This window comes from Salvelinus alpinus, chromosome 17, assembly GCF_045679555.1.
Source record: "Salvelinus alpinus chromosome 17, SLU_Salpinus.1, whole genome shotgun sequence".
Taxonomy (NCBI): domain Eukaryota; kingdom Metazoa; phylum Chordata; class Actinopteri; order Salmoniformes; family Salmonidae; genus Salvelinus; species Salvelinus alpinus.
The window spans coordinates 51620687-51644645 of NC_092102.1; the positions used below are offsets into that span (position 1 = coordinate 51620687).

Below are 23959 nucleotides of genomic sequence, written 5' to 3' on the forward strand. Positions count from 1 at the left end.
AAAATAAATAAATAAATAGTCCTGAATCTCCCTTTATTATCAGAGTTATAGGGTCACTCTCATGACCCTGAGGTGTCCTGAATCTCCCTTTATTATCAGAGTTATAGGGTCACACTCATGGTCCTGGGGTGTCCTGAATCTCCCTTTATTATCGGAGTTATAGTTTCACTCTCATGGTGCTGGGGTGTCCTGAATCTCCCTTTATTATCAGAGTTATATGGTCACTCTCATGGTCCTGGGGTGTCCTGAATCTCCCTTTATTATCAGAGTTATATGGTCACTCTCATGGTCCTGGGGTGTCCTGAATCTCCCTTTATTATCAGTTATAGGGTCACTCTCATGGTGCTGGGGTGTCCTGAATCTCCCTTTATTATCAGAGTTATAGGGTCACACTCATGGTGCTGGGGTGTCCTGAATCTCCCTTTATTATCAGCGTTATAGGGTCACTCTCATGGTGCTGGGGTGTCCTGTCTTTTCATAATGTCATTTCCAGACACTTCCTCTCAAATGCGCGAAGAGTCTGGTGAACCAATGCGTCAAACTTAGCCTTCATTAGCCAATACAGAAAGACTGGGAGAAACTGGGGAAACTAATCAATCCGCACAACACCTTCCCTCTAATCCAAGACTTGCAGTTTTTTGACTCGCTGAAATTAAATGATGACAAATACTTTACTAGGTAGGTCACTCCCACATAATGCTATGGTCACTTCCACTAAGGCCATTTGAATGGTTGATATTCCAGGCTTATATGCGCTTGGCAACGAGGTTAGTATCTTCACAATGATATCTCACTGTATTACCGTAAACTAAATACACTACTCAGTCACTCAGACCCTTCCCAGGTCAGGCAGCAGCAGACAGCTCCATGGTGAGAGTTGACTATCCCCTTCCACTTGAGGATCTTTGCTGTGATGTCACATGGAACCGTAAACAGTGGGTGCCTCAGTGTGCTGATGTCAGCAGAAACACAACCATTAGCGCAGCAAAAAAGGATGTTACTGCAGAGAGAGTATGTTTGGTAGTTAGAGAGAGAATGTCATTGGTCTTTAGTGATTGGGAATGGGACACTCAATAGCCTACTGAAAGATCCTTAGAAGAAGAGAAGGAGATGAGAGATGTTATTATTACATGTGATTTAACAAACTCAACGGTGTGAAACTGTGATATACTGTACAGGACTACTACAGGTGTATTGACTACTACAGGTGTATAGACTACTACAGTTGTATAGACTAGTACAGGTGTATAGACTACTACAGGTGTATAGACTACTACAGGTGTATAGACTACTACAGGTGTATAGACTACTACAGGTGTATAGACTACTACAGGTGTATAGACTACTACAGGTGTATTGACTACTACAGGTGTATAGACTACTACAGGTGTATAGACTACTACAGGTGTATTGACTACTACAGGTGTATAGACTACTACAGGTGTATAGACTACTACAGGTGTATTGACTACTACAGGTGTATAGACTACTACAGGTGTATAGACTACTACAGGTGTATTGACTACTACAGGTGTATAGACTACTACAGGTGTATAGACTACTACAGGTGTATTGACTACTACAGGTAGACTACTACAGTTGTATAGACTAGTACAGGTGTATAGACTACTACAGGTGTATTGACTACTACAGGTGTATAGACTACTACAGGTGTATAGACTACTACAGGTGTATTGACTACTACAGGTGTATTGACTACTACAGGTGTATAGACTACTACAGGTGTATAGACTACTACAGGTGTATTGACTACTACAGGTGTATTGACTACTACAGGTGTATTGACTACTACAGGTGTATAGACTACTACAGGTGTATAGACTACTACAGGTGTATTGACTACTACAGGTGTATTGACTACTACAGGTGTATAGACTACTACAGGTGTATAGACTACTACAGGTGTATAGACTACTACAGGTGTATTGACTACTACAGGTGTATTGACTACTACAGGTGTATTGACTACTACAGGTGTATAGACTACTACAGGTGTATTGACTACTACAGGTGTATATACTAATACAGCCCAGAGTCATCAGTCACCCTGCTGACCAGAGAGCTCTGACTTTTACCTGTCAGATTCAGAAGGAGACCTCTGTACCACCTGTCTGCCATGCCATTCAGAACAAACTTGTCTTATTCATAATACGATAAATACGATTTTCAGTAAGGTGTTTTTAAGCATAATACACGGTGCTATACTATCACTAGTCAATAATACACAATGCTACACTATCACTAGTCAATAATACACGGTGCTACACTATCACTAGTCAATAATACACTGTGCTACACTATCACTAGTCAATAATACACTGTGCTACACTATCACTAGTCAATAATACACTGTGCTACACTATCACTAGTCAATAATACACGGTGCTACACTATCACTAGTCAATAATACACTGTGCTACACTATCACTAGTCAATAATACACTGTGCTACACTATCACTAGTCAATAATACACGGTTCTATACTATCACTAGTCAATAATAAAAGGGGCTACAATATCACTAGTCAATAATACACTGTGCTACACTATCACTAGTCAATAATACACGGTGCTACACTATCACTAGTCAATAATACACAGTGCTACACTATCACTAGTCAATAATACACGGTGCTACACTATCACTAGCCCAGAATACACGATGCTACACTATCACTAGTCAATAATACACGGTGCTATACTATCACTAGTCAATAATACACGGTGCTACACTATCACTAGTCAATAATACACGGTGCTACACTATCACTAGTCAATAATACACGGTGCTATACTATCACTAGTCAATAATACACGGTGCTACACTATCACTAGTCAATAATACACGGTGCTACACTATCACTAGTCAATATTACACGGTGCTACACTATCACTAGTCAATAATACACGGTGCTACACTATCACTAGTCAATAATACACGGTGCTACACTATCACTAGTCAATAATACACGGTGCTACACTATCACTAGTCAATAATACACGGTGCTACACTATCACTAGTCAATATTACACGGTGCTACACTATCACTAGTCAATAATACACGGTGCTACACTATCACTAGTCAATAATACACGGTGTTACACTATCACTAGTCAATAATACACGGTGCTATACTATCACTAGTCAATAATACACGGTGCTACACTATCACTAGTCAATAATACACGGTGCTACACTATCACTAGTCAATAATACACGGTGCTACACTATCACTAGTCAATAATACACGGTGCTACACTATCACTAGTCAATATTACACGGTGCTACACTATCACTAGTCAATAATACACGGTGCTACACTATCACTAGTCAATAATACACGGTGTTACACTATCACTAGTCAATAATACACGGTGCTATACTATCACTAGTCAATAATACACGGTGTTACACTATCACTAGTCAATAATACACGGTGCTACACTATCACTAGTCAATAATACACGGTGCTACACTATCACTAGTCAATAATACACGGTGCTACACTATCACTAGTCAATAATACACAGTGCTACATTATCACTAGTCAATCGTCTGAAGGCGGTCTCTTCTCATTCTTTTAATTTTAATCCATGTTCCCTCCCCTACGTGCTTCTCCCCCCTCCATTCCCCCGTTCGTTCCTCGTACCACCGTTTCCTTATTGCCTTCGCCTGTGAGGAAAGAGAGAGCAGAGGAAGAAGCGCCGTAGTGAATGCACCGTAATTCTGACCTGTGTTCCACTATTAGTTCCATTAGTCTATTACAGCCCGCAGCCGTAGAGCCGCTTCACCACTACCGCGCCGCGGATACACTCTCTTTTCAAATCTTACCAGCAACATTCATTATCTATTTGTCTGCGCAGTGCAATGGATTTTTTTTTTAAACCCGGGTTTCTATCTATCTAATATCATAGAGCAGCAGAGCCTGCAGTGACCGGTCAGGCAGCGGTACACCAACGTACCAATCAATACGACTGGAGACTTTAGAGAAAGGATATATATATAGCTGGTTATAGCTGCTACGAGGAAAAACGTCGCGGGGAAGGAGGCTGGAGTTATGAAGGTATGCCGTTGTGATTTTTTTTTTGCGACGTTTTTTGTTTGAGGCTATTTTGTAATCTATTTGCCATAGTTACCATTTCACCATGTATTCAGCAAGACGCGTTCTGCTCTATTCAGAACATGCCTACGTGGTTACTTACTAGGTTATTGCTCTGCTGCCAACATGAAGAAAGCAAGGTTAGCCTTTTATGTGATCCATTTATGTCAGAGGCAATTCTGGTCCAATACGCTGCGCTTGCCCAGGTCCGATCAGTCTCGCCGTTTACTAGCTATTTAACCATATAGATGTAGACTACCACGAGTCCCTATGCTCTCTGCTGCTAAAACGCTCCCCTATGCCACTAGCTCCTCAGAAGGCTATCCAAATTAACCATCTGGTGTCTTCAACACATCTGGCCAAGGATTACCAAGCATTTATTTACACTACTGATTTACACCCCCAGCCAACATAACTCCGTATTGGATTAGCCTGCAGCAGTGTATGTGGGCATAGTATTATTGCTAATCTGTTTTACCCAGAGGCCGTGTGATAGTACAGTCTGCCTGCGGTGTGATAGTACATAGTCTGCCTGCGGTGTGATAGTAAATAGTCTGCCTGCCGTGTGATAGTACATAGTCTGCCTGCCGTGTGATAGTAACTAGTCTGCCTGCCGTGTGATAGTACATAGTCTGCCTGCCGTGTGATAGTAAATAGTCTGCCTGCCGTGTGATAGTAAATAGTCTGCCTGCCGTGTGATAGTACAGTCTGCCTGCCGTGTGATAGTAACTAGTCTGCCTGCCGTGTGATAGTAAATAGTCTGCCTGCCGTGTGATAGTAAATAGTCTGCCTGCCGTGTGATAGTACAGTCTGCCTGCCGTGTGATAGTAACTAGTCTGCCTGCCGTGTGATAGTACATAGTCTGCCTGCCGTGTGATAGTACATAGTCTGCCTGCCGTGTGATAGTAACTAGTCTGCCTGCCGTGTGATAGTACAGTCTGCCTGCCGTGTGATAGTAAATAGTCTGCCTGCCGTGTGATAGTACATAGTCTGCCTGCCGTGTGATAGTAAATAGTCTGCCTGCCGTGTGATAGTACAGTCTGCCTGCCGTGTGATAGTAACTAGTCTGCCTGCCGTGTGATTGTACATAGTCTGCCTGCCGTGTGAGAGTAAATAGTCTGCCTGCCGTGTGATAGTAAATAGTCTGCCTGCCGTGTGATAGTAAATAGTCTGCCTGCCGTGTGATAGTACATAGTCTGCCTGCCGTGTGATAGTACATAGTCTGCCTGCCGTGTGATAGTAACTAGTCCGCCTGCCGTGTGATAGTACAGTCTGCCTGCCGTGTGATAGTACAGTCTGCCTGCCGTGTGATAGTACAGTCTGCCTGCCGTGTGATACTAAATAGTCTGCCTGCCGTGTGATAGTACAGTCTGCCTGCCGTGTGATAGTAACTAGTCTGCCTGCCGTGTGATAGTAACTAGTCTGCCTGCCGTGTGATAGTACAGTCTGCCTGCCGTGTGATAGTAAATAGTCTGCCTGCCGTGTGATAGTACAGTCTGCCTGCCGTGTGATAGTAAATAGTCTGCCTGCCGTGTGATAGTAACTAGTCTGCCTGCCGTGTGATAGTAACTAGTCTGCCTGCCGTGTGATAGTAACTAGTCTGCCTGCCGTGTGATAGTACAGTCTGCCTGCCGTGTGATAGTAACTAGTCTGCCTGCCGTGTGATAGTACAGTCTGCCTGCCGTGTGATAGTAACTAGTCTGCCTGCCGTGTGATAGTAACTAGTCTGCCTGCCGTGTGATAGTAACTAGTCTGCCTGCCGTGTGATAGTAACTAGTCTGCCTGCCGTGTGATAGTACAGTCTGCCTGCCGTGTGATAGTAAATAGTCTGCCTGCCGTGTGATAGTACAGTCTGCCTGCCGTGTGATAGTAAATAGTCTGCCTGCCGTGTGATAGTAACTAGTCTGCCTGCCGTGTGATAGTAACTAGTCTGCCTGCCGTGTGATAGTAACTAGTCTGCCTGCCGTGTGATAGTACAGTCTGCCTGCCGTGTGATAGTAACTAGTCTGCCTGCCGTGTGATAGTAACTAGTCTGCCTGCCGTGTGATAGTAACTAGTCTGCCTGCCGTGTGATAGTACAGTCTGCCTGCCGTGTTATAGTAAATAGTCTGCCTGCCGTGTTATAGTAAATAGTCTGCCTGCCGTGTTATAGTAAATAGTCTGCCTGCCGTGTGATAGTAAATAGTCTGCCTGCCGTGTGATAGTAACTAGTCTGCCTGCCGTGTGATAGTACAGTCTGCCTGCCGTGTGATAGTAACTAGTCTGCCTGCCGTGTGATAGTAACTAGTCTGCCTGCCGTGTGATAGTGGATAGTCTGCCTGCCGTGTGATAGTGGATAGTCTGCCTGCCGTGTGATAGTGGATAGTCTGCCTGCCGTGTGATAGTGGATAGTCTGCCTGCCGTGTGATAGTGGATAGTCTGCCTGCCCTGTGATAGTGGATAGTCTGCCTGCCGTGTGATAGTGGATAGTCTGCCTGCAGTGTGATAGTAAATAGTCTGCCTGCCGTGTGATAGTGGATAGTCTGCCTGCCCTGTGATAGTGGATAGTCTGCCTGCCGTGTGATAGTGGATAGTCTGCCTGCCGTGTGATAGTAACTAGTCTGCCTGCCGTGTATATGAGCAGTGGGTTATAGGCTATACGTCTGGAAAAGGCTCAGCCATCACAGAAGAGTGTTTCTTACAAATATCTGTGAATGTGCTCTAGGCGTGCTCTAGGCGTGCTCTAGGCGTGCTCTGTGTGTGTGTGGGCTGAATGCTCGTGTTTTGTGTGTGAGCAACCTGGTCTCAGAGCATTTCGTATTATTCTGTACACTAAATCCGAGGAAGCTCCATTTAGTATGATACAGTATGTTACGTTACGTATGGAATGTATTCATCTGTGGATTTCCATCACCCATTTCGTATGATACTGTATGCTACTAATTACAATTCGTATTATACGTTACCAATTTGAAAAATGTACATCAGGGCTTGATATAAACTTTTTTAGCCGCTTCTACTTCACACTAGTAGGACAGATTTTTTTTTTTAACATGTCAGAAAGCTTCAAGTCACTTGTCTAACACCATGGGCAAAAAGGTGTTTTATAGTGCAAGGAACCACTTCACAAAATAAACAGTATTATTACATGATTTACTCTGGTATTGACAATGTAAGGCTGCTGTTTTCTGATCATGCACTGTGTAATATCTCCAGCCGTTATGTCCTTGAGCAAGGCACTTAACACACCCCCACACACAGTAAAATACTGCACTGATAGGCTACTGGGTGGTCGGCCAACCCCTCCCATCTGGAGGGCTACTGGGTGGTCGGCCAACCCTCCCATCTGGAGAGCTACAGGGTGGTTGGTCAACCCTCCCATCTGGAGGGCTACAGGGTGGTCGGTCAACCCCTCCCACCTGGAGAGCTACAGGGTGGTCGGGCAACCCTCCCATCTGGAGGGCTACTGGGTGGTCGGTCAACCCTCCCATCTGGAGAGCTACTGGGTGGTCGGCCAACCCCTCCCATCTGGAGAGCTACAGGGTGGTTGGTCAACCCTCCCATCTGGAGGGCTACAGGGTGGTCGGTCAACCCTCCCATCTGGAGAGCTACAGGGTGGTTGGTCAACCCTCCCATCTGGAGGGCTACAGGGTGGTCGGTCAACCCCTCCCATCTGGAGAGCTACAGGGTGGTTGGTCAACCCTCCCATCTGGAGGGCTACAGGGTGGTCGGTCAACCCTCCCATCTGGAGAGCTACAGGGTGGTCGGTCAACCCTCCCATCTGGAGAGCTACAGGGTGGTTGGTCAACCCCTCCCATCTGGAGAGCTACAGGGTGGTTGGTCAACCCCTCCCATCTGGAGGGCTACTGGGTGGTTGGTCAACCCTCCCATCTGGAGAGCTACTGGGTGGTTGGTCAACCCTCCCATCTGGAGGGCTACTGGGTGGTTGGTCAACCCTCCCATCTGGAGAGCTACTGGGTGGTTGGTCAACCATCCCATCTGGAGGGCTACTGGGTGGTTGGTCAACCCTCCCATCTGGAGAGCTACTGGGTGGTTGGCCAACCCTCCCATCTGGAGAGCTACAGGGTGGTTGGTCAACCCTCCCATCTGGAGGGCTACTGGGTGGTTGGTCAACCCTCCCATCTGGAGAGCTACTGGGTGGTTGGTCAACCCTCCCATCTGGAGGGCTACTGGGTGGTTGGTCAACCCTCCCATCTGGAGAGCTACTGGGTGGTCGGTCAACCCTCCCATCTGGAGGGCTACTGGGTGGTTGGTCAACCCTCCCATCTGGAGAGCTACTGGGTGGTCGGTCAACCCTCCCATCTGGAGAGCTACTGGGTGGTCGGTCAACCCTCCCATCTGGAGAGCTACTGGGTGGTTGGCCAACCCTCCCATCTGGAGAGCTACTGGGTGGTTGGTCAACCCTCCCATCTGGAGGGCTACTGGGTGGTTGGTCAACCCTCCCATCTGGAGAGCTACTGGGTGGTTGGTCAATCCTCCCATCTGGAGGGCTACTGGGTGGTTGGTCAACCCTCCCATCTGGAGAGCTACTGGGTGTGCAGGTTTTTGATCCAGCCCTGCTCAAACACACCGGAATCAGTTTATTAAGGTCCTGTTGAGCAGCTGATTTTGTACAATGTGTTGTGTTCGAGCAGGGCCGGAGCAAAAACCTGCACAGTCAGTAGCTCTCCTGGAGGATGGTTGGCCCACCCTGCAACATTACCAAGTACAACCAAATACTTTTTTATGTTTTTGTAAAATAATTCCCTCGTTCAATGACTAAGATCTATTTGGAGGGTAAAAGATTCAGTGTTCAGGAGAGATCTTGACAACATAGAAGTTAAGCTACTTGTCAATACATTTTTTTAAAAAACTTTGTCACAATTAAATGGCCAGTATTGACTAGAGGAGAATCCTAGCCAATGTTGAGTGTTTGAGAGACGGTTTTCCAACCCGGAGTAGGGGGCGTTGGCTTCATCAACGGTGGTGCACCCGTATCAACTGTGTGTCGGCCATTTGCCGTTATACACGAGTACCGGTGGAAAGTTATTTTAGGACATGGGACATGACGGTGACATTAATATATGCTAATAGCTAAATAGTTAACTAGCGAGATAACCAGCCAAACTACACAATATGTTTTCAAATGGCTAGGCTATATTATTATTTTACGTGCTGCGCAATGTCTCTCGCGCTCACGTTTCTCTGGCAACAGCCCACTGGCAAACAAGTGTAACGGATGTGAAATGGCTAGCTAGTTAGCGGTGGTGCGCGCTAATAGCCTTTCAATCGGTGACGTCACTTGCTCTGAGACCTTGAAGTAGTGGGTGGCCGTGGCCTTTGTGGAGCGATGGGTAACGATGCTTCGTGGGTGACTGTTGTTGATGTGTGCAGAGGGTCCCTGGTTCGCTCCTGGGGTCGGGGCGAGGGGACGCCATAAAGTTATACTGTTACACACGCATGTGCTGTACACCATGACTTTTCCAGGATTTTCATTGCGGACCAAAAATGTGCTTTAACTGGGCATCCTACATCCTACTAAATGGAGTGTTGTTTTCGGATTTACGTACAAAATGATACGAACTGCTCTGAGACCAGGTTGCAACGAGGGAGAGAGAGAGAGCTTGTAAAAGTCACTCTGAACTGAACGTGTGATCTACTGGTTCATTTGTAAACAACATGGCAACACTGAAAGTGTCGGTAAGGCTATATCAGAGCAAAGAAGTGTCTGCAGTAAGTAGTAATCTACCCTGCAGGAGGCTAATCATCCACAGAACGTGTATGTATTAACCTATAATACACAGCTAATGCATTTAACCATTTATTTATCTTTTTTTGTTGTTGTTGTTGTTGAATTGTACACAATGATGTATAATTTTGAATACATTATTTTCCTAGAGTTCATCATACGAACCAATGGATGCCTTATAGACGTGTACTGCTTCATTATATACAGTGTCTTCGGAAAGTATTCAGACCCCTTGACTTTTTCCACATTTTGTTACGTTACAGCCTTATTCTAAAATTGATTAAATGTATGTTTTTTCTTCATCAATCTACACACAATACCCCATAATGACATCACAATACCCCATAATGACAAAGCAAAAACAGGTTTTAAGATCGAAGGAATTGTCTGTAGAGCTCCGAGACAGGATTGTGTCGAGGCACAGATCTGGGGAAGGGTACCAAAACATTTCTGCAACATTGAAGGTCCCCAAGAACACAGTGGCCTCCATCATCTGTTCCTCTGTGGAGATGGGAGAACCTTCCAGAAGGACAACTATCTCTGCAGCACTCCACCAATCAGGCCTTTATGGTAGAGTGGCCAGCCGGAAGCCACTCCTCAGTAAAAGGCACATGACAGCCAGCTTGGAGTTTGCCAAAAGGCACCTAAAGACTCTCAGACCATGAGAAACAAGACTCTCTGGTCTGATGAAACCAAGATTGAACTCTTTGGCCTGAATGGCAAACATAACTTCTGGAGGAAACCTGGCACCATCCCTACGGTGAAGCATGGTGGTGGCAGCATCATGCTGTGGGGATGTTTTTCAGCGGCAGGGACTGGGAGACTAGTCAGCATCAAGGGAAAGATGAACGAAGCAAAGAAGGGGCGAAGATTCAGACTGGGGCGAAGATTCACCTTCCAACAGGACAACAACCCTAAGCACACAGCCAAGACAAAGCAGGAGTGGCTTCAGGACAAGTCTCTGAATGTTCTTGAGTGGCCCAGCCAGAGCCCGGACTTGAACCTGAATGAACATCTCCGGAAAGACCTGAAAATAGCTGTGCAGCGACGCTCCCCATCCAACCTGACAGAGCTTGAGAGGATCTGCAGAGAAGAAAGGGAGAAACTCCCCAAATACAGGTGTGCCAAGCTTGAAGCGTCATACCCAAGAAGACTTGAGGCTGTAATCGCTGCCAAAGGTGCTTCAACAAAGTACAGAGTAAAGGGTTTGAATACTTATGTAAATGTGATATTTAAATTATTATTTTTTATATACATTTGAAAAAAATTCTAAAAACCTGTTTTTGCTTTGTCATTATGGGGTATTGTGATGTCATTATGGGGTATTGTGATGTCATTATGGGGTATTGTGATGTCATTATGGGGTTTTGTGATTCATTATGGGGTATTGTGATTCATTATGGGGTATTGTGTTTAGATTGATGAGTAAAAAATAACTATTTAATTGATTTTAGAATAAGGCTGTAATGTAACAAAATGTGGAAAGAGTCAAAAGAGTCAAGGGGTCTGAATACTTTCCGAATGTACTGTACATTATATATATATACACAAGTATGTGGACACCTCTTCAAATGAGTGGATTCGGCTATTTTATCCACACCCGTTGCTGACAGGTGTATAATATCGAGCACACAGCCATGCAATCTCCACAGACAAACATTGGCAGTAGAATGACCTTTTTGAAGAGCTCAGTGAATTTCAACGTGGCACTGTCATAGGATGTCACCTTTCCAACAAGTCAGTTAGTCAAATGTCTGCCCTGCTAGAGCTGCCCCCGGTCAACTGTGAGAGCTGTGAAGTGGAAACTTCTAGAAGCAACAACAGCTCAGCGATAGGCCACACAAGCTCACAGAACGGGACCGCCGAGTGCTGAACCGCGTACCGCATGAAAATCGTCTGTCCTCGGTTGCAACACTCACTACCGAGTTATAAACTGCCTCTGAAAGCAACGTCAGCACAAGAACTGTTCATCGGGAGCTTCATGAAATGGGTTTCAATGGCCAAGCAGCTGCACACAAGCCTAAGATCACCATGCGCAATGCCAAGAGTCAGCTGGAGTGGTGTAAAGCTCAATGCCAAGAGTCAGCTGGAGTGGTGTAAAGCTCAATGCCAAGAGTCAGCTGGAGTGGTGTAAAGCTCAATGCCAAGAGTCAGCTGGAGTGGTGTAAAGCTCAATGCCAAGAGTCAGCTGGAGTGGTGTAAAGCTCAATGCCAAGAGTCAGCTGGAGTGGTGTAAAGCTCAATGCCAAGAGTCAGCTGGAGTGGTGTAAAGCTCAATGCCAAGAGTCAGCTGGAGTGGTGTAAAGCTCAATGCCAAGAGTCAGTTGGAGTGGTGTAAAGCTCAATGCCAAGAGTCAGCTGGAGTGGTGTAAAGCGCAATGCCAAGAGTCAGCTGGAGTGGTGTAAAGCTCAATGCCAAGAGTCAGCTGGAGTGGTGTAAAGCGCAATGCCAAGAGTCAGCTGGAGTGGTGTAAAGCTCAATGCCAAGAGTCAGCTGGAGTGGTGTAAAGCTCAATGCCAAGAGTCAGCTGGAGTGGTGTAAAGCTCAATGCCAAGAGTCAGCTGGAGTGGTGTAAAGCTCAATGCCAAGAGTCAGCTGGAGTGGTGTAAAGCTCAATGCCAAGAGTCAGCTGGAGTGGTGTAAAGCTCAATGCCAAGAGTCAGCTGGAGTGGTGTAAAGTTCGCCACCATTGGACTCTGGAGCAGTGGAAACACGTTCTCTGGAGTGATGAATCACACTTCACCATCTGGCAGTCCGACGGACGAATCTGAGTTTGGCAGATACCAGGAGAACTCTACCTGCCCCAATGCATAGTGCCAACTGTAAAGTTTGGTGGATGAGGAATAATGGTCTGGAGTTTTTCATGGTTCGGGCCCCATAGTTCCAGTGAAGGGAAATCTTAACGCTACAGCATAACATGACATTCTAGATGATTCTGTGCTTCCAACCTTGTGGCAACAGTTTGGGAAAGGCCCTTTCCTGTTTCAGCATGACAATGCCCCCGTGCATAAAGTGAGGTCCATACAGAAATGGTTTGTCAAGATCGGTGTGGAAGAACTTGACTGGCCTGCACAGAGCCCTGACCTCAACCCCATCAAACACCTTTGGGATGAATTGGAACGCCGACGGCGAGCCAGGCCTAATCGCCCAACATCCAGTGCCCGACCTCACTAATGCTCTTGTGGCTGAATGGAAGCAAGTCCCCACAGCAATGTTCCAACATCTAGTGGAACGCCTTCCCAAAAGAGTGGAGGCTGTAATAGCAGCAAAGGGGGGGACCAACTCAATATTCATTCCCATGATTTTGCAATGAGATGTTGGATGAGCAGCTGTCCACGTACTTTTGGTCATGTGATGTGTCTGAAAGACAGGGATATGGTTCTGGGTGACCTAACGGTGTGATGTCCAATTAGATGCGAGGACAGTAGAGGGTCATCCTTTATTATCCGTGATTACACTGTCAGCATTTACCTGACCTAAACTCCTCCATCCACGCTTCCTCTCCTCTCCTCTCCTCTCCTCTCCTCTCCTCTCCTCTCCTCTCCTCTCCTCTCCTCTCCTCTCCTCTCCTCTCCTCTCCTCTCCTCTCCTCTCCTCTCCTCTCCTCTCCTCTCCTCTCCTCTCCTGTACTCCTCTCCTCTCCTGTACTCCTCTCCTCTCCTCTCCTGTACTCCTCTCCTGTACTCCTCTCCTCTCCTCTCCTGTACTCCTCTCCTCTCCTCTCCTGTACTCCTCTCCTCTCCTCTCCTGTACTCCTCTCCTCTCCTGTACTCCTCTCCTCTCCTGTACTCCTCTCCTCTCCTGTACTCCTCTCCTCTTCTATTCTGTACTCCTCTCCTCTTCTATTCTGTACTCCTCTCCTCTCCTATCTTCTCCTCTCTTCTTCTATTCTGTCCTCTCTTCTTCTATTCTGTACTCTCTTCTTCTATTCTGTACTCTCTTCTTCTATTCTGTACTCTCCTCTTCTATTCTGTACTCTCCTCTTCTATTCTGTACTCTCCTCTTCTCCTCTCTTTCAATATCATACCTACTCTGCTTTTCCTGACCAACAACCAATAATCTTTCCCCTCCATTCTGTTGTGTTCTCTTGTCTTCTACAGCACCAAGCCCATACTAAATGACTCTACATTACCTTACCTCTCAATCACACAAGCAGCTCTCTCCTTAAGTTTCCCTACTATCTGATTGTTTTATTTGTCTTTGATAAGTCCGGACCAGTGACCTAGTTATTGTCCCAATGTCCGCTTTATGAGTGTTCCTAGAAGGGCGTTGCCACATGGTAGGCAACGTAGTCTGGTTCAGTTCTCCATGTCAACAGCTGGCTTATGATTGGCTTATGATTATGTAACCCTCAAACCGTGACAAAATGTTTGTTTCCATGAATCTATATGGACATGTGCAGCTTTATCGAGGGAAAGTTTTACGTACAGTACTACGACTGTGATACTTTACAGTACTACGACTGTGATTCTTTACAGTACTACGACTGTGATTCTTTACAGTACTACGACTGTGATTCTTTACAGTACTACGACTGTGATACTTTACAGTACTACGACTGTGATCCTTTACAGTACTACGACTGTGATACTTTACATGACTATGACTGTGATACTTTACAGTACTACGACTGTGATACTTTACAGTACTACGACTGTGATACTTTACAGGACTATGACTGTGATACTTTACAGTACTACGACTGTGATACTTTACAGGACTACGACTGTGATACTTTACAGGACTACGACTGTGATCCTTTACAGTACTACGACTGTGATACTTTACATGACTATGACTGTGATACTTTACAGTACTACGACTGTGATACTTTACAGTACTACGACTGTGATACTTTACAGGACTATGACTGTGATACTTTACAGTACTACGACTGTGATACTTTACAGGACTACGACTGTGATACTTTACAGGACTACGACTGACACTTTACAGTACTACGACTGTGATACTTTGCAGTACTATGACTGTGATACTTTGCAGTACTATGACTGTGATACTTTACAGTACTACGACTGTGATTCTTTACAGTACTACGACTGTGATACTTTACAGGACTACGACTGACACTTTACAGTACTACGACTGTGATACTTTGCAGTACTATGACTGTGATACTTTGCAGTACTACGACTGTGATACTTTACAGGAGAGGTGGTACCAAGTCATTGTTTTACAAATCCAAGTCAAGTCTCAAGTCCTACATTTAGAGTTTCGAATCCTAAACAAATCATAATATGCTCTTCACCAAATGTAATACCATTTCATATTTTTAACAAGAGTAATAGTTTGTATATTACATTTACGCAAATCATGAATGCTTTTAAAAATTAATATTTTTATTACTTTCCAAATAAACTTTATATTTCCATGGAAATACATGGGTAGCCATGAGAAAGACCCCCCCCCCCCCCCCCATAGCGATCGACTATCGAGGACCGCTATGGGGCGCAATTGGGCAATGTAGGCTTGTACACAATCGCCCAATCTTAATACACACACACACACACACACTCTCTCTGTGTGGTTACAGTAGGCTAACGTTTGTCAATGGTTTAAGGAACAGCAGTGACATCAGGCAGGATTTAGGCTACCAACTGCCTAGCCAGTTGTAGCTCAATCTTGAGTGCAATGATCACGTTCCCGCACTGACTGACTGTGTGGAGGCTCATTGATTTAACGTTACGTTAGCCTACATGCTACACCAGTAAAGTAATCAAATATATAGCTGTCGGCTATATTAGCCACCGTTCTTTGTGCAGCTTCAAATGTCGAACAAAGTTGGAAATTGTTGCACCTCCATCTGTAAGTTTCTTCCTGTCACACCCTGACCATAGTTTCTTCCTGTCACACCCTGACCACAGAGAGAGCTGCTTATTCTCTGTGTTGGTTGGGGCGTGATAGTGACTAGGGTGGGCCATCTAGGTGATTAATGATTTATGTTGGCCTGAGTGGGTTTCCCAATCAGAGACAGCTGTTTATCGTTGTCTCTGATTGGGGATCATATTTAGGCAGCCCTTTTTCCCCTTTGTGTTTTGTGGGATCTTGTCTACAGTTAGTTTGTAGCGTTTCGTTTGTGCTTTATTGTTTTCTGTTTGGTGAGTTTCAATTTATTAAAATACGTGGAACTCTAAGGCCCGCTGCGCCTTGGTCCGATCATCATTATGACGACCGTGACACTTCCCGCGTGTTTTGCAAGTTGCAATCCGTTTTTTTGATGACTACAGCGTCGTCTTTATATCCCAAAATAATAATTTCTCCAAGGGCTCCGTCTGAATTCACCCGCCGACGTCCCTCTGTAAAGGTCAAATGAGGTAGTTAAACTGTAGATCAACTGAGCTATAAAATCTCTCCAGAGGCCTTGAACTCTGTGGTCTCGTCTTTCCCTCTATTCCAACGTGTCTCGTGTTTTGAAGTAGTAGTCTTTTATTATTGAGTTGAACACTGTCTGTCTGTCTGTCTGTCTGTCTGTCTGTCTGTCTGTCTGTCTGTCTGTCTGTCTGTCTGTCTGTCTGTCTGTCTGTCTGTCTGTCTGTCTCTGTCTGTCTGTCTGTCTGTCTGTCTGGAGCTCCACAAATCACAATGTGGCTGACTGACTGACTATCTGTCTGTCTGTCTGTCTGTCTGTCTGTCTGTCTGTCTGTCTGTCTGTCTGTCTGTCTGTCTGTCTGTCTGTCTGTCTGTCTGTCTGTCTGTCTGTCTGTCTGTCTGTCTGTCTGTCTGTCTGTCTGTACTCTACTCTACTCTACTCTACTCTACTCTACTGTACTGTACTGTACTGTACTGTACTGTACTGTACTGTACTGTACTGTACTGTACTGTACTGTACTCTACTGTACTCTACTAATACCTTTTCAAACGTCATGTGTTGGTGCTCATGGGTCCTTTTACAAAAGGAAATTACCCTCAGAGGGACGTGTGTTTCTTTGTCGTAGTGGGGGTTGAAAAATCTGTTACTACACAGGGAGAACCACAACCATTTAGTCTGTGTATGGATGACGGAAAATATTGGACCTTATGCTATGTAAACAATCTATTTACTCCATGTAGATCTGAGAGAGATGTTATGCTATGTAAACAATCTATTTACTCCATGTAGATCTGAGAGAGATGTTATGCTATGTAAACAATCTATTTACTCCATGTAGATCTGAGAGAGATGTTATGCTATGTAAACAATCTATTTACTCCATGTAGATCTGAGAGAGATGTTATGCTATGTAAACAATCTATTTACTCCATGTAGATCTGAGAGAGATGTTATGCTAACAACAATTTATATGACGGAGAATGTCTGTAGACTTCACAACCATTTTAAGAAGGTCTAGACTGTTATGTAATGAACTGCAGTAGACCGTGTAGAATAGACACTGTTACATACCTGATGAGGTGTAGACCGTGTAGAATAGACTCTGTTACATACCTGATGAAGGTGTAGAACAGACACTGTTACATACCTGATGAGGTGTAGACCGTGTAGAATAGACTCTGTTACATACCTGATGAAGGTGTAGAACAGACACTGTTACATACCTGATGAAGGTGTAGAATAGACTCTGTTACATACCTGATGAAGGTGTAGACCCTGTAGAACAGACTCTGTTACATACCTGATGAAGGTGTAGAATAGACACTGTTACATACCTGATGAAGGTGTAGACCCTGTAGAATAGACACTGTTACATACCTGATGAAGGTGTAGAATAGACACTGTTATATACCTGATGAAGGTGTAGAACAGACACTGTTACATACCTGATCCTGATGAAGGTGTAGACCCTGTAGAATAGACACTGTTACATACCTGATGAAGGTGTAGACCGTGTAGAACAGACACTGTTACATACCTGATGAGGTGTAGACCCTGTAGAATAGACACTGTTACATACCTGATGAAGGTGTAGAATAGACACTGTTACATACCTGATGAAGGTGTAGAACAGACACTGTTACATACCTGATGAAGGTGTAGAATAGACACTGTTACATACCTGATGAAGGTGTAGACCCTGTAGAACAGACACTGTTACATACCTGATGAAGGTGTAGAATAGACTCTGTTACATACCTGATGAAGGTGTAGAACAGACACTGTTACATACCTGATGAAGGTGTAGAATAGACACTGTTACATACCTGATGAAGGTGTAGAATAGACACTGTTACATACCTGATGAAGGTGTAGAATAGACTCTGTTACATACCTGATGAAGGTGTAGAATAGACTCTGTTACATACCTGATGAAGGTGTAGAATAGACACTGTTACATACCTGATGAAGGTGTAGAACAGACACTGTTACATACCTGATGAAGGTGTAGAATAGACTCTGTTACATACCTGATGAAGGTGTAGAACAGACACTGTTACATACCTGATGAAGGTGTAGAATAGACACTGTTACATACCTGATGAAGGTGTAGAATAGACACTGTTACATACCTGATGAAGGTGTAGAACAGACACTGTTACATACCTGATGAAGGTGTAGAATAGACTCTGTTACATACCTGATGAAGGTGTAGAATAGACGCTGTTACATACCTGATGAAGGTGTAGAATAGACTCTGTTACATACCTGATGAAGGTGTAGAATAGACACTGTTACATACCTGATGAAGATGTATAACAGACTCTGTTACATACCTGATGAAGGTGTAGAACAGACACTGTTACATACCTGATGAAGGTGTAGAATAGACACTGTTACATACCTGATGAAGGTGTAGAATAGACTCTGTTACATACCTGATGAAGGTGTAGAATAGACACTGTTACATACCTGATGAAGATGTATAACAGACTCTGTTACATACCTGATGAAGGTGTAGAACAGACACTGTTACATACCTGATGAAGGTGTAGAATAGACACTGTTACATACCTGATGAAGGTGTAGACCCTGTAGAACAGACACTGTTACATACCTGATGAAGGTGTAGAATAGACACTGTTACATACCTGATGAAGATGTAGAACAGACTCTGTTACATACCTGATGAAGGTGTAGAATAGACACTGTTACATACCTGATGAAGATGTAGAACAGACTCTGTTACATACCTGATGAAGGTGTAGAATAGACACTGTTACATACCTGATGAAGGTGTAGAATAGACACTGTTACATACCTGATGAAGGTGTAGAATAGACACTGTTACATACCTGATGAAGGTGTAGAATAGACACTGTTACATACCTGATGAAGGTGTAGAATAGACTCTGTTACATACCTGATGAAGGTGTAGAATAGACTCTGTTACATACCTGATGAAGGTGTAGACCCTGTAGAACAGACTCTGTTACATACCTGATGAAGGTGTAGAATAGACTCTGTTACATACCTGATGAAGGTGTAGACCCTGTAGAATAGACACTGTTACATACCTGATGAAGGTGTAGACCCTGTAGAATAGACTCTGTTACATACCTGATGAAGGTGTAGACCCTGTAGAATAGACTCTGTTACATACCTGATGAAGGTGTAGACCCTGTAGAATAGACTCTGTTACATACCTGATGAAGGTGTAGAACAGACACTGTTACATACCTGATGAAGGTGTAGAATAGACTCTGTCACTTTAAGACCGGTTTCTATACTTGTATTACTGCAAGCCAGGTACTATAAGGACCATTTTCATTTTGAAAGGCTGTTTAAAGTAGGATTTCATTTGTTATTTTATGTTTTAAGGATATTGTTCTCAAAACACCTAGGCCTAAACTGTTAGGAACATCCACCTTTCTCTCCCAGGCTATCAGGAATAGGCCTGTTCAGGGTCCTGATTGGTCAGTGGCAGTTTGTGAACTTTGAACATTTGAGATATGCACACCTTCACCTTTTTTTCTGTGCAGCAGTTTGTTTGTTCACATGTAAGGCCACTCCTTAGGATGGCTGGTTCTCTGACATCACTGCTCTCCTTAGGATGGCTGGTTCTCTGACATCACTGCTCTCCTTAGGATGGCTGGTTCTCTGACACCACTGCTCTCCTTAGGATGGCTGGTTCTCTGACACCACTGCTCTCCTTAGGATGGCTGGTTCTCTGACACCACTGCTCTCCTTAGGATGGCTGGTTCTCTGACACCACTGCTCTCCTTAGGATGGCTGGTTCTCTGACACCACTGCTCTCCTTAGGATGGCTGGTTCTCTGACACCACTGCTCTCCTTAGGATGGCTGGTTCTCTGACACCACTGCTCTCCTTAGGATGGCTGGTTCTCTGACACCACTGTTCTCCTTAGGATGGCTGGTTCTCTGACACCACTGCTCTCCTTAGGATGGCTGGTTCTCTGACACCACTGCTCTCCTTAGGATGGCTGGTTCTCTGACACCACTGCTCTCCTTAGGATGGCTGGTTCTCTGACACCACTGTTCTCCTTAGGATGGCTGGTTCTCTGACATCACTGTTCTCCTTAGGATGGCTGGTTCTCTGACACCACTGCTCTCCTTAGGATGGCTGGTTCTCTGACATCACTGTTCTCCTTAGGATGACTGGTTCTCTGACACCACTGCTCTCCTTAGGATGGCTGGTCCTCTGACACCACTGCTCTCCTTAGGATGGCTAGTTCTCTGACACCACTGTTCTCCTTAGGATGGCTGGTCCTCTGACACCACTGCTCTCCTTAGGATGGCTGGTTCTCTGACACCACTGCTCTCCTTAGGATGGCTGGTTCTCTGACACCACTGCTCTCCTTAGGATGGCTGGTCCTCTGACACCACTGCTCTCCTTAGGATGGCTGGTTCTCTGACACCACTGCTCTCCTTAGGATGGCTGGTTCTCTGACACCACTGCTCTCCTTAGGATGACTGGTATCTGACACCACTGTTCTCCTTAGGATGACTGGTTCTCTGACACCACTGTTCGTTGCCGTCCTCTCCGATCAGAGAGAGAGGCCTTCCTGTTGCTAGATGAGTCCACATAGCTGGCCAGGAAGAATAGGGAGATGTAACGTCAGAAAGACTGACCATTCAGGGTAGGAGTCCTTGACACAGCATAAGCCTAGTCCTGAAGTGACAATCAAAAATAATATGTTTAGTGTGTAATATTCACTTATATAGGGGTTTAGTTCTCCTATGTAAATACTTCATTCCACTTATTCAGTAGCTAGCATACGTTCATTCATATTTAATTCAGTTTGAATATTCCTGTTTGTTTACCAGTTGAGCTCCTGCTGTGCTACGCCCATTTGCTATTCGACATCTATTAAGCCACGTTTACATGTGAATCAAAAAATCTGTTTTTTTGTTTGTTGGCATATCCGATTCGAATCTGTTCTTTTTTTCCCCTGCAGTCTGAACGGCCAAAAATCAACATTGTAACATAGTAATTGTTTTGTGTTATAACAGTCTCTGGAAACCTGTGCTGTCTTGTTCCAGGTCGGCCAACCTGTCTAAGGCCACAGCTCTCTGTGCTGTCCTTTGTACGATGTATTGACCATCTCTGTGCTATCTTGTGTCTCTACCAGGTCGGCCACCATGTCTAAGGCCACAGCGAACAAGCTGCACTGGCGTTCCAAGGTGCAGGAGAGTTTTGTTCCCCTGGGGGGCGGGTCTGGAGAGCTGGGTGTTGCCATCGGGGGCGGCGCTGACTACGGAGAGTTCCCATTCGTCACCGCAGCACCGGGAGGCGGGGCCACGGTGGGTGATGTCATACTGGAGATCGGGGGCACGCCCGTCCTGGGCATGACGCTAGGAGACGTGAGAGGGGTCCTCAACTCATGCCCCCATCCCATACGGATCAAAACTGTCTCCCCAGGTACCGGAATTAACTTTAAAAAAAATCACTTTATAGCTTTCCAGGGCCGTATTCATAAAGTGTCTTTAGGTAGGAGAGCTGATCTAGGATCAGTTTAGCCTTTTAGATCGTAATGAATCAGATTACATGGAGAGGGGGGACCTGATCCTAGATCATAATGAATCAGATTACGTGGAGGGGAGGGACCTGATCCTAGATCATAATGAATCAGATTACATGGAGGGGAGGGACCCGATCCTAGATCATAATGAATCATATTACATGGAGAGGAGGGACCTGATCCTAGATCATAATGAATCAGATTACATGGAGGGGAGGGACCCGATCCTAGATCATAATGAATCATATTACATGGAGAGGGGGGACCTGATCCTAGATCATAATGAATCAGATTACATGGAGAGGGGGGACCTGATCCTAGATCATAATGAATCAGATTACATGGAGAGGGGGGACCTGATCCTAGATCATAATGAATCAGATTACATACACAGGGGGACCTGATCCTAGATCATAATGAATCAGATTACATACACAGGGGGACCTGATCCTAGATCATAATGAATCAGATTACATGGAGAGGGTGGACCTGATCCTAGATCATAATGAATCAGATTAAATGGAGAGGGGGGGACCTGATCCTAGATCATAATGAGTCAGATTACATGGAGAGGGGGGACCTGATCCTAGATCATAATGAATCAGATTACATGGAGAGGGGGGGACCTGATCCTAGATCATAATGAATCAGATTACATGGAGAGGGTGGACCTGATCCTAGATCATAATGAATCAGATTAAATGGAGAGGGGGGGACCTGATCCTAGATCATAATGAGTCAGATTACATGGAGAGGGGGGACCTGATCCTAGATCATAATGAATCAGATTACATGGAGAGGAGGGACCCGATCCTAGATCATAATGAATCATATTACATGGAGAGGGGGGACCTGATCCTAGATCATAATGAATCAGATTACATGGAGAGGGGGGACCTGATCCTAGATCATAATGAATCAGATTACATGGAGAGGGGGGACCTGATCCTAGATCATAATGAATCAGATTACATACACAGGGGGACCTGATCCTAGATCATAATGAATCAGATTACATACACAGGGGGACCTGATCCTAGATCATAATGAATCAGATTACATGGAGAGGGTGGACCTGATCCTAGATCATAATGAATCAGATTAAATGGAGAGGGGGGGACCTGATCCTAGATCATAATGAGTCAGATTACATGGAGAGGGGGGACCTGATCCTAGATCATAATGAATCAGATTACATGGAGAGGGGGGGACCTGATCCTAGATCATAATGAATCAGATTACATGGAGAGGGTGGACCTGATCCTAGATCATAATGAATCAGATTAAATGGAGAGGGGGGGACCTGATCCTAGATCATAATGAGTCAGATTACATGGAGAGGGGGGACCTGATCCTAGATCATAATGAATCAGATTACATGGAGAGGAGGGACCTGATCCTAGATCATAATGAATCAGATTACATGGAGAGGGGGGGACCTGATCCTAGATCATAATGAATCAGATTACATGGAGACCGGTGGACCTGATCCTAGATCATAATGAATCAGATTACATGGAGAGGGGGGACGTGATCCTAGATCATAATGAATCAGATTACATGGAGAGGGGGGACCTGATCCTAGACCATAATGAATCAGATTACATGGAGAGGGGGGACCTGATCCTAGATCATAATGAATCAGATTACATGGAGAGGGGGGGACCTGATCCTAGATCATAATGAATCAGACTACATGGAGAGGGAGGACCTGATCCTAGATCATAATGAATATAATTACATGGAGAGGGGGGACCTGATCCTAGACCATAATGAATATAATTACATGGAGAGGGGGGACCTGATCCTAGATCATAATGAATATAATTACATGGAGAGGGGGGACCTGATCCTAGATCATAATGAATATAATTACATGTAGAGGGGGGACCTGATCATAGATCATAATGAATCAGATTACATGGAGAGGGGGGAGCTGATCCTAGATCATAATGAATCAGATTACATGGAGAGGGGGGACCTGATCCTAGATCATAATGAATCAGATTACATACACAGGGGGACCTGATCCTAGATCATAATGAATCAGATTACATACACAGGGGGACCTGATCCTAGATCATAATGAATCAGATTACATGGAGAGGGGGGGACCTGATCCTAGATCATAATGAATCAGATTACATGGAGAGGGGGGACCTGATCCTAGATCATAATGAATCAGATTACATGGAGAGGGGGGGACCTGATCCTAGATCATAATGAATCAGATTACAT

At 44.8% G+C, this 23959-nt stretch overlaps 1 protein-coding gene across 1 annotated transcript in view; it reads left to right on the forward strand.

The window, feature by feature from the left end:
* Nucleotides 1-3692: 3692 nt before the first annotated feature.
* The window catches only part of LOC139543152 (membrane-associated guanylate kinase, WW and PDZ domain-containing protein 2-like), a 126466-nt gene continuing 106199 nt past the window's right edge, over nucleotides 3693-23959 (forward strand). The window contains exons 1-2 of the mRNA XM_071349390.1: nucleotides 3693-4084; nucleotides 21332-21621. Of these exons, the coding sequence (XP_071205491.1) occupies nucleotides 21342-21621 (280 nt within the window). The 5' untranslated portion in view covers nucleotides 3693-4084; nucleotides 21332-21341. The remainder of the gene's footprint in view (nucleotides 4085-21331; nucleotides 21622-23959) is intronic.